Raw genomic sequence first — 16,448 nt, 5'->3', positions numbered from 1 at the left:
GAACGTAGAAAAATTGACAAAAAATCGCAAGGATCGCTTTCTATTATTAGAGGGAAAGGCCCACCAAACCAATGCGGTCAACACTTAAAAAAGTAGTTTGAGCAAAGATCGGAGAGAATGTGAGCAGAATGCCATAAAAAGAGGCTTCAAGGGACACAAAAATGACATTGTGGGGCATAATGAAAACTCCCTGTAGGCAACTATTATTGTTATATTCGCCATGATTTTTACGACTTTGTGTAGCAATTTTAAATGATAAATCACCATTTTCGTCCTCGTTTGCTATTTTTCAGTTACATTTATTGTAGTTCATAGTTTAACAATGCGTTTGGAGAATCAATATATAATGCTATCCGAGTACTATAAAATATAATCTTGCACTAATTGCATAACTTCAGGCAAATAGGGAATATAAAAACGGCAACCATTCAATAAACATGCTAAAGTAGGTGGGTAGGTAGGTGTAGATAAACAATTAATTTTGTCTAATACTTGTGGTAATAATAACAAAACTGTTAACTCAATTCATCTTTAAACCTATTAATTACCGAGAGAAACAGAAATTATAATTTGTGTAAATTCCATTAAGAATTATGTTAAACCTCCAGAATTTTGAATCCTTGTGACCGTGGGTGTAGGTACCAGTGGAAGACAGGTACTGATTACTGAATAATTTGGTTAAACCGTCTATCTATTCCATGATCATTTATTTTATGTCGATTCAGTTGGCCTTTCAGGGGAAAAACTCTAGAGCAATATTCGCATTTAAAGTGCTTCGATTTTGGTCCATCTCCCGTGACGCAATGATGAGCTTGCAGTGACCCTTCGTCAAAGTATTTCTTCTGGCATTTGTCGCAATCGAAACTCGTCGCTTGTGATGTTTGTGGTTTGTTATGTTTTGTTTTTTCATGAGATTTTAAATGGCAGTTGCTGATAAATCTAGGAATAATAACAAAATTCAAAATTTGGTAAAGGTGACTTACATTGTTAATTAGTCGACTTGAAACAGGTTAAAAAGCCTACAGTGCAGACTTAATTTAGTCCGAGTCAGGATCAAAGTCCGCTTTTAACTTTTTGCCCGTTTTGCCGGACTACTATTATTACTAACCCTCCACCTATATGACCCCCATCGGTCAACCACTTGACCAATTTCGCCGATCGTCGAACTTGCTCCTAATCCGACCCATACTACGCATGAGCAAAATTTAAAGTCGATCGAATAAGTTTAAAGCGAGTTATCGTGAATCAGACAGACAGTTACACAGATGAACATACCGGTTCCATAAGTCCTGACTCGGGCTAAAAATTAGAAACTTACGACATGCCACAAACTCCACAATTGTAATTTTTAATGTTCAGATGGACAAAATTGATGTGATCTTGGAGGAAATGCTGAAAACTGAAAACACGTCCGCATAGTTTGCATGGATATTGTTTCAAGCTAGCCGTACCAGATGTAGTAGCATTATTATTCTCCACGTTTGCAGGTTGGGGATTGGCGGAAGCAGTCGCTGCGCTTGGGCCTGCACGTTTCAGAACCTTTTTGCTCTTTGAAGCATCTTCCATTCTCCTAGTCTTTACGGGACAATTTTTTGTGTGGAATTTATAGAACGGTCGTTGGATCCTGTAAGGCGAATATCTTAATTGTAAATATGTAAAATACTAACAATCGTTTAACTATTAATTAATAGACACGTAATTGTCATTACAATGACAAATTATTGAAATTACCGTTTATTACAATGTTTGCAAATTATATATGGCATTTTTTTCTTCTGTTCCATTTTCTTCCTCTTAATTGCATTGTGTTGACCAGATACGATACGGTCGTCCTCAGGGTCCTCCTCGTCATCCCCCAATTTAATTGATGGCATTGGTTCCGGCTCGAAATGTATACCTGGACCACCAGATTCTAAAATTGGTTGATCAGGTTTCTTGTGTACATTCTCCATGTGCCGAAGAAAACGACCATGTGATTGGAGTATGGCTTCACACTCGGTGCAGCTGGTATAATACATGGATATAGCTTGAATTCATGTTTAAAAAGATGTAATTATGACTAAGAAATAAAGGTGTACCTGTAAAAGTAAAAATGTCTGAGCCAATGTTCAAAAAAATTGTTTGCCCCACTTGAATCGTTGTCCGGGAGGCAAGCTCCACAGATATCGCAAGGAAACCGTACAGGATTCTCACCGTGATAGGTCGTCGCATGTTCTTCATATTTTGCTTTCCCACCTAAAAATAAACAGCGCAATAAGTTGTATCAATTACAATTATATATAATTATTATATATTGAAGAATAAAATGACCAACCAGAAATGTGTTGCTTGCAAGTGATGCAATAGACCTTCAATAAAATTTTAACATCTGTGAAATACAACTTCAACTTAGCGATTGCTGGTGAATTGAAAGACTCTGCATGATGAATATGATAAGCTAGATATTCCAAATCCTCCACTGTCCATGCTCGAACAATGCAATCTTGATGTCCTGATTTTTCGTATATATTACATACTAAAAATGGAATAAAAATAAATGCAATTGAGCTGTTAACTCATTCACTGTTCCAATTGCAAAGAAATAATTAATTAATCATACTTTGGTTCATTTTCCGTTCAGTGTACGAAACCGGATTTGCCTTGATTACTGGGATTGTTGTTTTAATTATCGGAACTGGTATTCCTTCGTTTGTTCGTTCATAAAGTGTTGTAGAAGGAGGGAATTCCACAAGCTGAAAGACCTCAGGTGGATTCTTATCAAGAAATGTCTTTCGCGTCTGGTGAAACATGTGCCACCGTTGCAGCTCATTCATGCAATCGTAGCATAGTCCTGTGTCAAGGCCATTTCCACGAAGCTATCAATTAAAAGTAGGTAAATAAGAAACGGTTTGATCGGTTAAATTATAATTATGTGGCGAAAGTGTTACCGTACCGGGGCTTGAAGATGTTCGAGCAAAATATAAATCTCTTTACGAACATATCGACCAATAAACACGTCTTCAGTCTCAGGTTTTGGGACCAGGCATACAATGCATTTTCGACGAATTGATTCGACAGAAGGACGAATAGGTAAAGGTACAGCTTTATGCATAGCCGCTACATTGCCACGATTTAATTTTCCACGCAAAGAAGAATGTGCCTCGTTATTGTCGTCGTCATCATCGCTTGGTAGAATTATTGTCGGAGAAGTATTTTGATGACCGTCTTCTTCTTGGTCCATGTCCGACTCGTCACCACTACCAATTTCTGCGACTAGACTACTATCAAGATTGATCGTAGATACTGAAGCGTTCGAATCGGAGGTAGACAAGTCCATGATAACTTCCATCCTCCGTTCGTCCTTGGCCTATAAACGCCGAGATTTCGGTAGAACTTAGAAATTATAATTTCCAAAAACTTTGAAACTCTACAAGACAATCGGCAATGAAAAACTGGCAAAAATTACTCAACACTAAAAAAACCCAAACAAATGACAGGAGAGAGGCAACGACCTTTGAGATTTCTGAAAGAAATTCAAATTTCCCACTTGAGTCGGGCAATGCAAGAAAGACTGCATATTTCCATTTTCCTTTGTTGTACAGACCTTAATCTCATAACCTTTTTCCCAGAACATAGACTGAACGAGCAATTGCTATTTTCTAAGGGTCATGCATGCAATCTTGATGAAAACTTGAAAGCATTCTATAAAATCACTCAAGGGGAGGGAAACAATTGGCAGTTGAAAAAAATGTAAAATTTTACTTTGTCACCCTAAAGATACAAAAAAACTCCGAAAAAATGAATTTTTGGGGGTCAAAAAATAAGTTCCTGTGGCGAAACACACTTGACTGTGTTTGCCTTAATTATTTGCACATTTTGGATGTGTAAATCAAAACTTTGAAAAATTGTGAAATTAGTGGTTGACCCTCCCCATAAGCTGGATTGAGTAAATTATGAACTGTGCGGATGAGGCCGAGCTCGTGGCTTTCTTCACTCTCTTGTCTTGGAGGCAAGGGGCTTCTTACTCATCCCCACGCTACATAATTTACTCAATCCAGCTTATGGGGAGGGTCAACCACTAATTTCACAATTTTTCAAAGTTTTGATTTACACATCCAAAATGTGCAAATAATTAAGGCAAACACAGTCAAGTGTGTTTCACCGCAGGAAATTTTTTTTTTACCCCCAAAAATTCATTTTTGGGAGTTTTTTTTTGTATTTTTAGGGTGACAAAGTAAAATTTTACATTTTTTTCAACTGCCAGTTGTTTCCCTCCCCTTGAGTGATTTTATAGAATACTTTCAAGTTTTCATCTAGATTGCATGCATGACCCTTAGAAAATAGCAATTGCTCGTTCGGTCTATGTTCTGGGAAAAAGGTTATGAGATTAAGGTCTGTACTGATGTTGAGCAGGATTCTAGTCCGGGCAAAACGTCTTGTTTTGATGGGAATCGAGCGTGCACGCCCTCATCCCTACTTCTGCACAGATTCATATGAAATTTTAAACTTTGTCGTAGAGATGCGAAATTTGGCATGCACATGCACCAACATATGCTGCATCATAATACAACATCAATTCCCGTTCCGTTCGCTATAAATTTTTCAGGAAAAATCAAAAACCAAATGTCATCCCTATCATTGCTTGGTTTTTGATTTTTCCTGAAAAATTTATAGCGAACGGAACGGGAATTGATGTTGTATTATGATGCAGCATATGTTGGTGCATGTGCATGCCAAATTTCGCATCTCTAGGACAAAGTTTAAAATTTCATATGAATCCGTGCAGAAGTAGGGATGAGGGCGTGCACGCTCGATTCCCATCAAAACAGGACTTTTTGCCCGGACTAGAATCCTGCTCAACATCAGTATTGTTTGGTTTTGTATGCATTTTTTGCATAATCGATACAATTCTACTTCAAATTTAGAAGTTCCAAAATCAATTGTTTGTTTTAATAATGGAAATTACACCAGTAAAATCATCATCGTCAACAGTATCATAAATAACCGAAACGTTTCCAAAATTTTATTGCAGCTTGGTTCCCACCGTTTGACTAAAGTAAGCACCCCATTTATTACAGATCCATAATTTGCAACGTATTTACTTTCCATTTGAAAATTAAATTACTCTTTATTTCCACAACTGTGAAATACTCCAAAGATTTTATAGCTCACTGTAAAACAATTTAGGGACAAAACAAAGCATTGTTGTGCTCCAAACCGATAGATCATTGCAGGTCAAGACGCGCTATTATTACGAGGGCTGTGTGCTATGATTTATCAGCCAGTTCAGTTCAGTTTACTTCTCCCTAAAACCACTTTTTGGATGGAGAACAATGTCCATTTCAGGCTGAGCCGAAGGGAGCCCATCATAATAAAGTGTATACCAAGGAAGGAAGTAAGAAAAGGGAGATAAACTGTTCAAGTTTAGAACAAGCTGACGGTAAATGATTTACGGGTGGGTGAAACCCTGATAATTTATAAGGTGATGAATCCTCAGCAGTTTCATCCTCAAGTACCCATCGCCTATCTGGCACATATTTTGTCCAAATCCAAACGGTTACCACAGGCCTTACTTACACAGCTTTTTATCTGTTATTGGATAACCACATTCATAAAATGGTAAGTTTTTTATTCCACATTTCTGCATACTTTTAGAGCTTTTTTAGCAGTTGAAATTCATCATTCACTGACTGGACTGAACCATATTATTCGATTTTTGCAGAAAGGGTGAGATGTGCAAAAAATGGCAAAGTGTGGGTAACGTAACCTTAATATCGTTTATCCCAGTTTTATTTAATGTTTTATGATTGTGACCCTCATTCTCAAAGTCTATATATAGGACCTTACTTCATATGTATTAGAATTAGTTTTCTTCCGCTGCTGGCTGGTGAATTTAACAAGTTATGTAACACTAAGGATAAATCTAAAGTCAAAACTTATATATCAGGCTGGCTTTTGACGCAGCAGGAGCTTTCCAACTTTTCCCATGGGTTTGGTCACTAGCTGGCTTGGGCCATAAAACGTGTCATTTTGGAGTGGACCCTTTGCGAACATGTCTTCACAAATTGTAAATTAAATCGTATATTTTGTAAGAAAATCGCCCTCCTTCGATATAATAATATCCGTGCAAGGAAGAAGGAATGGTCAAACTTGGCCTGGTTTTCTTGGTATGTAAATAATAAGGTTTGTTGTACGTACAAGTCTCCCTTCGCATCATGATGATGATCATCATCGCGTGAGTCTTGTGTAGTAGAGTCCTTTTTGAATCTTGTTTATTTGAGAATCTTCCCATTTTCAACACAATTGGATTCATCAGTCACACAACAGTTCATGCACAACAAGTGGAAACTTTTACGAGAAGAGTTTATGAGTTTATGGCCGAAATGATGGTAAATTGTTTCTTTAGCTGGAATTGAACAAGCTTCCCAGGAGTTTCCATCTAAAGGTGAGAACTGTCTCAGCAGGCCACCCTCACAGCAGGTTACATTAGTATTTTGATGTGATGCCTCCCTTCATCTCGTATGTAACTAACTGCCAGCCAAAAAGTGTTTCACTCGAAGAAGGAAATCATCAGGAGGAGGAAAAGTGGAATGACTAACTTGCTTTCAAATCCATAATAAATAAATAAGTATGAGTTCAATCCAAATCGAGGCAGAGAGATAAATGGCATCTTATTTCTTTTTAGTTTGAAAAATAGAGTAGCTCACTACTGGAGGTTAAAAGTGAGACAGATTCTTGATTGGAGTCCTGCTTATGAAATTGTACCTTGGAAGTACTTGAATGTAGTATAGGGAACAAAATAATGGTTAATTTTGTGCCATGTCACACATGTAAGAAGAGAAAAATTGAATGTGGACTGGACAAAGTGCCAAGATAGCGAAAAGTAGTTTTTCAACCTTTGACTCTGATTTGACAGAAGAGACGACTGGAGATTTAGTCAGATTGACGCATGTGATACATTTTGTCAAGTATGAAATCCAGCCAACAACCACTTGCACATCGTGCCAGATGTCAACTACACAACAATTTCGAATCTCTGCTACTCTCTATTCTTGTAAAGAATTTCTAGATTTTTGACACTTTTGCTCACAACTGACTTTGTGACTTATTGCTGATCAGTGTCTAATGATAAGATGCGGAAAGGTTCCAATTTAGGTTAAAGGAGGAGACAATCCGTCAATTAGTGGTAATGATTTGAGATTGGCGAGACGAAAGGGACGGAATAAGGGACAGTCTGATGTCGGGGCACAGATTGTTCCACAATCATGATAAGTTTTATGTTATTTAGTCCCAGACTTGTATATTTTATTGATTTTCTTCATTGGGTATGGGTAATGAAAATAAGCAACGACTTTCACCCGTAAATAATAATCAGGTTCGCAATTTTGCAATTTTTGTCGCCAAAATCAATAATCGGGTAACAAACGTTTATCAATGTTGAGAAGAGGTTTCATTATAGATAATTTTACAGGTAAATGAAAAATGCACAACGGTTCACCCATCATTGGAATTTGGACCCATCATCAGCAAGCCTTAGTCAGTGCAAATGAGTGCATCCAATTGGTCTAAAAGGGCTTTACTTTGTTTCTCTCTTTGTCCGACCAATTTAAGATTTTAAAAGTTTCCCTTTTCCAACTTTTATTTATTTACATCTTGAAAACGCAGGTAGCCGTCTTCCGAACCCAACAATCCAATTTCAACTCTTTCAACCTGCTGTCAATCAATCCCTAACCGTTTTCGATGAGACAAAACATTCCTCAATCTTGATATTTGTGCCGTTCTTTAGCCCAGCCTCTGAACAAAATGTTGGGCAGCTTAATGTTGTTAAATGTCCAAACAATGCATGTAGCTGAACGTTTAGGTTGTGGTCGAATTGTTACAATTTTAGTTTTGTTTCTTTCACTGGAAGAATAATGGGATGTACAAAATATTTACTTTTCTCTGCATTCATTGTTGTGACCAGTCTACAAAATTGGAGTTCAAAAGTGAGCTAGTCGTCAATTGTGGTGCGCTGTCTTGTTATCATCATGCACGAGGTGGTGGAATTTGTTTAGCTTCTTTTAAACTCTTCTCAGGGTCGATTTTAAAAGGTTTGGATTATCAGGTGGGATTATTGACTTTGCTTTTATCTCGCTTTCATTCAGAGAAAGGATGACTAGAAGAAATGTAGTGAAGAAGATGACCAAAATAGAAGCAGCTTTTCTATGGCATAAATGCGACGTGATGACAAAATTTTCCTACTGAAGAATGAATGAGCACAGGGTGTAACCTGGCTGACCATGCATTCGGGACATTAAGTGACATCAACGGACAAAGTGACTGACAGTGACGCTAAGAAAAGAAACAATGCATCCGATCAAGCGACATCGGAGTCACAACAAAGCATTCCAGAGATTATATTTGTAAAGTTTCCACTCCCTTTCGTTAAGGAAAGCACACCAAATTGAAGATTGATTCGAATTTTTAAGACAAAAAAAATCTGTAACAGCAATCAAATGAATGGCAGGAAATTCATCATTATTTCTTTTCATGTTTAAAATTGTCGTATCTTCAAAATTACTGATTTCTAACACTTTTATATCAAATGACTGTTTCCCAAAACAATGAGAATACCATCATTGTTACAGATTTATAGAACAAAAGTTTAGTTTAGAACTTTAGTTTTTACAGAACAAAAGTCCACGTGATTCCATCCAAAAAATAGCAATTTTCTATCCACTTATTGCAGCCGTATAAGAATCCAAGTTAATCCGTGCCCAACCATCAGCCAATCTCATATCCACGATCCATTTATTTTTAACGCAGCAAGTGTCCATCCAGACAACTCTCACTTTAGATATCGGGGGCACCCGGCAGGAGTTCTGTATTAATACCATAAGTGCTTGGAATATGGAATAGAAATATTTATATTCCGTAACTTTTCTGGTAAAAGAAGAACGAAATACATGTCCATTAAAACTCTTTAGTAACTTTTATTCCCAGAATTGGATCTCACTTATTTTCTAGCGAAATTCTGAGTATAATTACTAAATAGCACCCATGAGCATAAACTATCACACAATTCGGGTTAGAAGTATAATAGATTTCAAATTTCAAAAAAATCTGCCAGCTGAGATGAATTGTCTTTCTCTCTTATTGTTCCATTTTTACACATTTTGACCATGTTCATACCTCCGCGACATAAAAGAAATTCGGAAAACACCCCACGAGGGGCCATACATATCCTTCCAGTGGTTTATCACAATGGGGAACAATATTGGCTTTTGCACCCCAGGAATTCCGGTGTTTTCTCTCCTCTTTCCAGCTCCCTACGCACTTTTCCTTTTAGTTTTTTTTTCCTTACCAAAAACCATCAAAACGACCCAAAAGTTGCTTCCAGTCTGTCACTCCACGAGACCAATAACTTCCCATCAACTCACACTTTGTTCTTTAAGATTTAATGTAGTGTAATAATTAAGGGCGCGGAGGGAAGGATGAATAGGCCATGAATGGGCATAAGTACGGAGAAGAGGGCTCTTTACCACAATTACCAATTATCCTGCACACACCTCGCTTCAAGGAAAAAAAGTTCCGATTCCAAATTCCCCACATAATATTACGTAATATTATTGGTACTTTTTTTGGGCATTTCGATCTAATTAAGAGACTCGAGGCGTTTCCTCCTACATGAAATTCCCAATAAAAAATGTGAACATCTGACATCCCAACTCAGCCAGTTATGAAATGTGATGTGATAAAAAGGCACAAGTAGGTAATAATAAGCAGTGGGTTCGACCTTAATAATTATGGCGACGCTTGCGGCTAGCCTTAGACGCACCGCACGCACTTATTCGTCCCATTGTCCGGAGAGGAAATATTGAAAATGTTGAAAAATAATATTATGAAATAAGCCAGAGTGAGTTGCGAGAGAGGGTTGACAAGATTTATAATATTATTATTTTCGGACCCTTTTTGCTTATTGCGTGTTGAATTGAATACGAATCTTGGTTAATAATAAAAGGATTGACAAGAGTACAACATATAAAAAAAATACTTTTGTCCCGTCCGTTGCATTGAGCTTTTTGATGCAGTTTAGTAACTTGTAGAGAAGGGTTGGCTGCTGGGTTGACATTGGTCCTGGCAATGACAATGGCAGAAAGTGACAGTGAAAAAATGACATTGACATTCAGCATCCACTCTGATGCATCCTGATCGGGAATTTTGATTGAGATTGAGGGTGAGTGACAATACCCAGCACACGAGTCAATGAAGGAATGAATGCAAGGGTGAAAGTCGAAAAGAATAATGTACAATAGTAATAAACGACATTTTTGTACATGAAAAATAAGGGATAAGGTTATCGGAAAATGTGTATCGCTCCCGTGTTCTTTGTTCTCATGATGAAGTAAAAATTACTTGGAATTCATATTATGTATAAGCTGATGAGGAGGAAATGGTTGGTCGTATTCCGAACACCCGGTTTATTAATGTACGGACTAAAGAGTAAAAAAAATACATGATTTAGGAGGGGTTGACTGCTGTATCCAATTCTAATGGAACCAGTTTGAGTTTTTTGGGAGAAAATGTTTGGTGACGAATTTTATAGGAGCGGGTGCCATTTTTTGTCAAAAATGAAATTATTCTAATGTGGGTTACATAATTTAATGGGACGCGGAGTGATCCAACCACAGATATACATAGTATAGTGCTACTATATATCTGTGGATCCAACTGGATTTCTACGTAACATGAATTCTGCAGTTTTCGCAAAAACATATGGAGATATCTAAAAATTGGCGATATTTGTGACTTTATTTCATTATATAACAACCTGGATTTCTAGATAAAATGAATTGTAATTCAGCAGCTTTCGCGAAAATTCTAAAAAAATTGGCAATATTTGTGACTTTATTTCATTACATAATCCATCCATCTATATGCGACCCACTCCATCACACTCAAGTTGAAGTACATTTCATACACCGGGCCGACGCTACTTGACTCCTTTTATCCAAAAAGGACCCTCACTTTTAGGATTATTTGAATTTTAAGTGACACACGTCCAACCCCGAGTGACGGTGATGTCGAGGGTTATGCAACATTGATGCAGGAGGCTCTCTCGCTTTATTCTAATTCTAATAAGCCAGGAGACAGATTAAATTGCAACTCGTTGTGACAGTGAGAAGATTATGGGAACCACTTCATAAAGTGGATGAATAAATTCATGTTTCTGGTGACACTTACAATGGAGCACAATGAAATAATCGGTGTTTTAAATTGAGCTACTGAGAAGGCTGAAGGCCATATATGCGCTAACTAACCAACTAAATGTGTATGTGACCTCCCTCCGGCACGGCTTGGAATATGGGCAACAATTGAACCTGAAAAAAATAATATGAATGAACACAATGGACATTCATTGTCGCATTCGAGATATGACATTTTTGCCCGTTCTATCAAATAATGTCGACAAACAGGCACGAGTTCATTTCTCGATTTACATTTAGATAGAGAAAAAGTACGTTCGTTTATTTGTATGATTTTGATTGAGCCAAGCCAACAGAATTAACGTAACTGGCCATCCGGACAGAAGAAGAATATCACACTGTGAAATTGAGAGATTCAATTATGAATGGATTCTATCTATATCTCGTCTGAATCACGTTATTGTCGTCCCATTGTCAAAAAAATTCTCCAACTGTTCACTATGTGAGATAAGTAAGTGATGGAAATGAGTTTTGCCCAGTTAAGTGGTCATTTGTTCATTAAGGTTAATCTAGTTAACCTAATAATACTTTACTGACTGCATGGGTTTGACGAAGGGGTGACGACGACGGCAGCTGCATTTTCCTTCATTTATTTCCACTTTTGGGCCAAGTGGGAAATAACAATAACTCTGAAGTGAAAGTCACTCTCCATTCATTATTACCTTATCAACGACTATGATCTATTTTAGTATTTTATCTCAAATAAGTTGACTTATCACGAAATGAAATAATGTGGAAATTGCGAGAAGATTGATGATTTCATTCAGCCGTAAAAGATAATTGAGCATTTAACATTATGGGGAAATTTCACGAGTATCACGTCCGACGGGCAGAAGACATTGAGCTTCTTCTCCCATCTCGGATGAAGTTGGAACCCAAACCTGGCGACAATCCACTTCACCGACCTTATCCAGAACATGCAAGAGATATGGAAATTTTGGCACAATTGTTGGCCGAAGTTAATGCTGAACCGGTGGAAAACACTTTCACCGAGAGAGATAAGCGAATTCCTATCCGTCCTCATGGCGTCCTCTTTTTCCACGCGATGGACATTCAGAACCTCGTTTTATCCAGAAGCAGTATGTGGGGCGGACATTACATGAATATTAATTAATATTACACGTGGTACGCATTTACATACATGACTTAATGAATTCTGCAAATATTTTAGATTTCGCGAAGGGGTCACAATTCTGCGTATATGTGGAACTCGAGTGTCAAGACACGTTCAAATGTTCTGATCCTGTGTACTGCTTGGACTGTAAAAAAGTTAGGATTGATCATTCTGTCCACATTTTTATCGAGGTAATAAAAATGCAGGCGTTATATTTACAGCGAATAACCATCAAATTGATATCACCACTTTTTAAATCCTGCTAGTTATCAGAATTCAGAATGGATGATCGAAACGAATTTTTTGTCCATATCTACGCTTTCCAAGGTTAGTGTGTTTTACCACCAAATATTTTACTAATATTAGTAACGAGCTTATTTATTTTTCTAAGATCCAGAACACCATCACTTGATCGGAAGCCAGAAAATACACATGTTTGACTTCATTCGAGAGATGCATGGAATTTCATCTTTAAGCATTATCAACGAGTTATCCTTTGTCGTGGGAAAGTTCACTTTTGAATTTGCATGGGCTTATGGCTCATTTGGCTACGGATTTTCCAATCAACTCTGCAACATGAAGGTGGATCCGTTTGAGAATATTTGTCATTCCATGTTCCCTAGAATCAAGTTGAGTCCGAGTGACCTCGTTGACAACAAAGTTAATACGAGAATCCCAAAAACATTGAGATTGGTCACTTTGCACTCTTTGCTACTGCGAAAATCTCGGCGACACCCGTCCCTCGAGTCCACCAAGGCTGGAATCCAACTCAGGAAATCTCACTTAAGCAGAAATAAAAGGCCCAGCGATGGTGTAAGTGGGACTGATTACGAAGCAAAAACCTTGGTTTTCAGACGGGTAAAATTCTGTCGAGGAACACCAATTCATGTCTCTTTGAATTTGGATATTCACCAAAAATTTATGGAGGACGACTTCAACACGGCGTATGGAGAGTACATTTGCCTACGAAATAGGAGGGATAGACTGACCTGGTTGACCAAATTGACTGAAGGGAGACTTCGGGATAAGCTGGAATATGACACGATGGAATTGTTCAAACCGAGCTGGACTGCTCGAGAAGCGAGGAGAACGCTGTCCTTAAAACGACCATTAGGAGCTCCTCCCAATCTTTTGGAACATGTTGCTCCTCAAAGAAATAAGCAAGGTTGTCGACCAATTGGACGCAGCTTGGTGGAAGAGGAAGATTTGCAATTTGTCCAGAATAAGTTGGCGAGTGCTCCGAGGACTTCAGGATATTTAGAGTATGTCTTCGGCTACCGAAAACCACCCCCTGAAGACGCAGATTTGAAAAATTTCGAGTTTAAAGTCGACCCAAAGGCGGCTAAAGAGGCAGGCCAAGTTGTCAAAGATGTTCCGACGGGGTGTAGAAAAGCTTTTCTGTATTTAGGAGGATGGTTTTTTGCGTTTCAATTGTGGCTGGCGTCCATGTACGAATTAATCTTTCCGTCTTTCGAAAGAGTGACCGAGTCGCAGGTACATACATATTTGTAAATACGTATCCAACCAAGCGTCACATTGAAAAAATGTGATTAATTCTGATCGTAATTAATTATTCTAAATAGTTGCCGGAAATATCGTTAACCATGCCAAGTCCGGAACACAGCACGACAGACTTTCATTCCTTTTGCACTCAGAAACAAGTCTTTGACAAGGAGACCGATTTGGATAAAGCGCGTCGAAGGGCTTCAGCATACATTCAATTGTCAAGGAGGGCGAGAAAACCAGAAATTGATTTGGAAGATTTTGAAGAATTTTTAGTCCCATCAGAAGCATTTGTGGGGGAAATGACGAAGCAAAGAAAGGAAAGAAATTCAGGAGAAGATAAAGAAAGCAAGTTGGGGAATAACAGTCCCCCGAAAAAATAATCCATCAGCAAATACAATTAATTTTAAAATGTTACATATGTAATGCTCAGTTTCAGTTTGAGATTTTTATCAAAAAGTGTAAATAAACTGATAAAATGTCGAAAATCTTTTCTTTTGAGGGCAGAAAATAAGAAAACTATCATTTGAAGATCTCCGACGAGATAATTAAGTATTATTCCCCGACAATATGAACCATTTTGTGACAAAATATCATATTACACAAAGAATCTCCAAAATTTGTATGAAATCACTTCCATCATTTTAAAATTTTGTCAATATTGTTCTTTTTTTCTTTGATAAAACTGCAGATAAAAAAGGGACACGGAATTGATACTGATATCGAAAAGATGCAGCTTCTTTGGTACAAGAAAAGAAGCAAAATAAATTCTCATTCCGTGCCATTAGACCTTCATCCCCAATTCTGTACGTCCATTAAATATTTATTCGGCCGAGTGAACCCAGGCTCCATCATCCGTCAGCCAGTCTGACCGATAATAATATTGGTCCCATGATTGTACAATTTCTATTTCACTTTCATACGCCCTGATTTCTCGAAAATGTTGCCAATCTCTTCTTACATATCACACCTAATTGCGCAAGTTAGTTTTGCCGTTCGTTTTTTAGGCTTAAAAAACTGTAGCAATTAATTCGGTTGGTTAGTTCCACCCCGAAAAAAAACTATTTCGTAATATTCCATCCATTATGGATCCCATCCACCTCTTCTATTCTTCAAAGTTTTAGTTGGGCTGGCGTCGCTGTGTGCGTTGACATTCAAGCGCTCATCGTATCGTCGTCGGAGATAGAAAATTGGCCGGGATGATGCCGAGGGGATAACGAGGAAACTTTTGTAAAGTTGACGACGACTTATTTCTTCTTGTGGATGAGACCGACGACCGAAGACAAAATGATTTACGGCTCATGAACGCGAAGCATGAGACACTCGAGAGAACATCATATGAAGGCAGCCTTTGCTTGGTTGGTTGGTTGGATGGATGGTGGATAATGTTCAAGCTTAGAGATGCGATGAGATGAGGAGGAATCCCAAATAATTTCCGGGATAAGGATGATTTCTAGAGGAATTTTTATGAAAAAGAGTCCATCTCGTGCCCATTCGGTTGGAAAAAGTCACGTCTCTTTAGTCTCAAGAAGTATGGTGGAATATTTACGATTACCCACAACAAAAAAGGACCAAGAGGAGTTCGCCGTCCACCAGAAGAACTTACGTTCGGGCATGATGTGGCCAACCAAAAACAAAATCTCAACTTCTTCTACTTACTTGTGCTGCTAGGTATACGTTGTTTTGTTGGGGTTGTCTTTTTAACTTTGCCTTTTAAAATGTCACCCTCATTTTTGATGTGGCTGGATTGTTTAGTTGATGTCGGTAACTTTGAGGTTTCCTCTCGTCACATTATTTCCATCTTTTTGTCAAGTTAAAAATGTAAACCACCCAGATTTTCAAAACAAATATGCCCAAAATATAAACTAATAAATTTATCTACCCTCCGTTATTTTCAATACCTCACAAGTTGGCAAAGTCGATTTACTTGACTGGCTAGCGTTATGTTAAAAAAATATTTGAAAAAAACACTGAAAAGTGATCAGAGTCAGTAAAGTTAAAGGAACGTGGCGATAATACATAAGTTTGTGCCCTTACGTTAATATAATGACTTAACTACCACGGATGGAGATGTTTTACACAGTTGTCGCATAAAGTTGCAGCTGCTTTCTTTCTTCTTTTCCGTATTTTTCACCTTTGACCTCGCAGTCACACTTTGTTGGCGACTGAGTGTCTTGAAATACAAGAGTGAAATTAAGCACGCTCTCTCCCTTCGTATAAAACCAATGGGTTCCCTGCCCTCTCATTCTGCCTCATCTAATACCACCAAGGGACCATGAAGATACGAAAATAGGGGGTGTGTGCACAAGTGTGATTGAGTTTCTTGGAATTCAGGCCAAGCGATTTTCACATTTGCTTAAAACTCGCTCCTAAAAATTTGTCACGCAAAGCTGCTGTTTCGTTTCCTCAATTTCATAATTCACAGATTTTTCTATTATAATAACGAAGAATAAGTTTTCTTTGAGTGATTTGACATGGCACACGGGACATTTCGATTCCGGGTCAGAAGGACAAATTCGTCATATATTTCTTGGTAGATTTTTGGCCCATCCCCTAATTCGCGTTATCCGTGCGAAGCATGCTGTCTGTGAACAAGCTTCAATCAA

At 37.9% G+C, this 16,448-nt stretch overlaps 2 protein-coding genes across 3 annotated transcripts; one reads left to right on the top strand and one right to left on the bottom strand.

Annotated features, from left to right (window-relative positions):
- Positions 1 to 277: 277 nt before the first annotated feature.
- Positions 278 to 3,509, bottom strand: LOC110853946 (zinc finger protein 25). 2 transcript variants are annotated; one of them, XM_022102322.2, is made up of 7 exons: positions 2,933 to 3,505; positions 2,600 to 2,855; positions 2,315 to 2,515; positions 2,079 to 2,235; positions 1,732 to 2,004; positions 1,319 to 1,624; positions 278 to 939 (listed from the first exon to the last, which is right to left on the bottom strand). In XM_022102322.2, exons 1-7 carry the CDS (start codon positions 3,326 to 3,328, stop codon positions 663 to 665), a joined length of 1,866 nt encoding a protein of 621 aa, XP_021958014.1. In that variant the 5' UTR covers positions 3,329 to 3,505; the 3' UTR covers positions 278 to 662. The 2 variants fall into 2 exon arrangements, with proteins under 2 accessions (XP_021958014.1, XP_021958015.1); XM_022102323.2 differs by having other exon boundaries at positions 902 to 939; positions 1,452 to 1,624; positions 2,933 to 3,509.
- Positions 3,510 to 12,865: 9,356 nt separating this feature from the next.
- On the top strand, positions 12,866 to 14,225 carry LOC118436617. Its single transcript, XM_035855066.1, has 2 exons — positions 12,866 to 13,833; positions 13,923 to 14,225. The coding sequence occupies exons 1-2, from the start codon at positions 12,916 to 12,918 to the stop codon at positions 14,223 to 14,225; spliced, it is 1,221 nt and encodes a 406-aa protein (XP_035710959.1). The 5' UTR covers positions 12,866 to 12,915.
- Positions 14,226 to 16,448: the final 2,223 nt, after the last annotated feature.

This window comes from Folsomia candida, unplaced genomic scaffold (genome assembly GCF_002217175.1).
Source record: "Folsomia candida strain VU population unplaced genomic scaffold, ASM221717v1 Fcan01_Sc009, whole genome shotgun sequence".
Classification (NCBI taxonomy): domain Eukaryota; kingdom Metazoa; phylum Arthropoda; class Collembola; order Entomobryomorpha; family Isotomidae; genus Folsomia; species Folsomia candida.
This window is presented reverse-complemented; position numbering and strand designations above follow the sequence as displayed.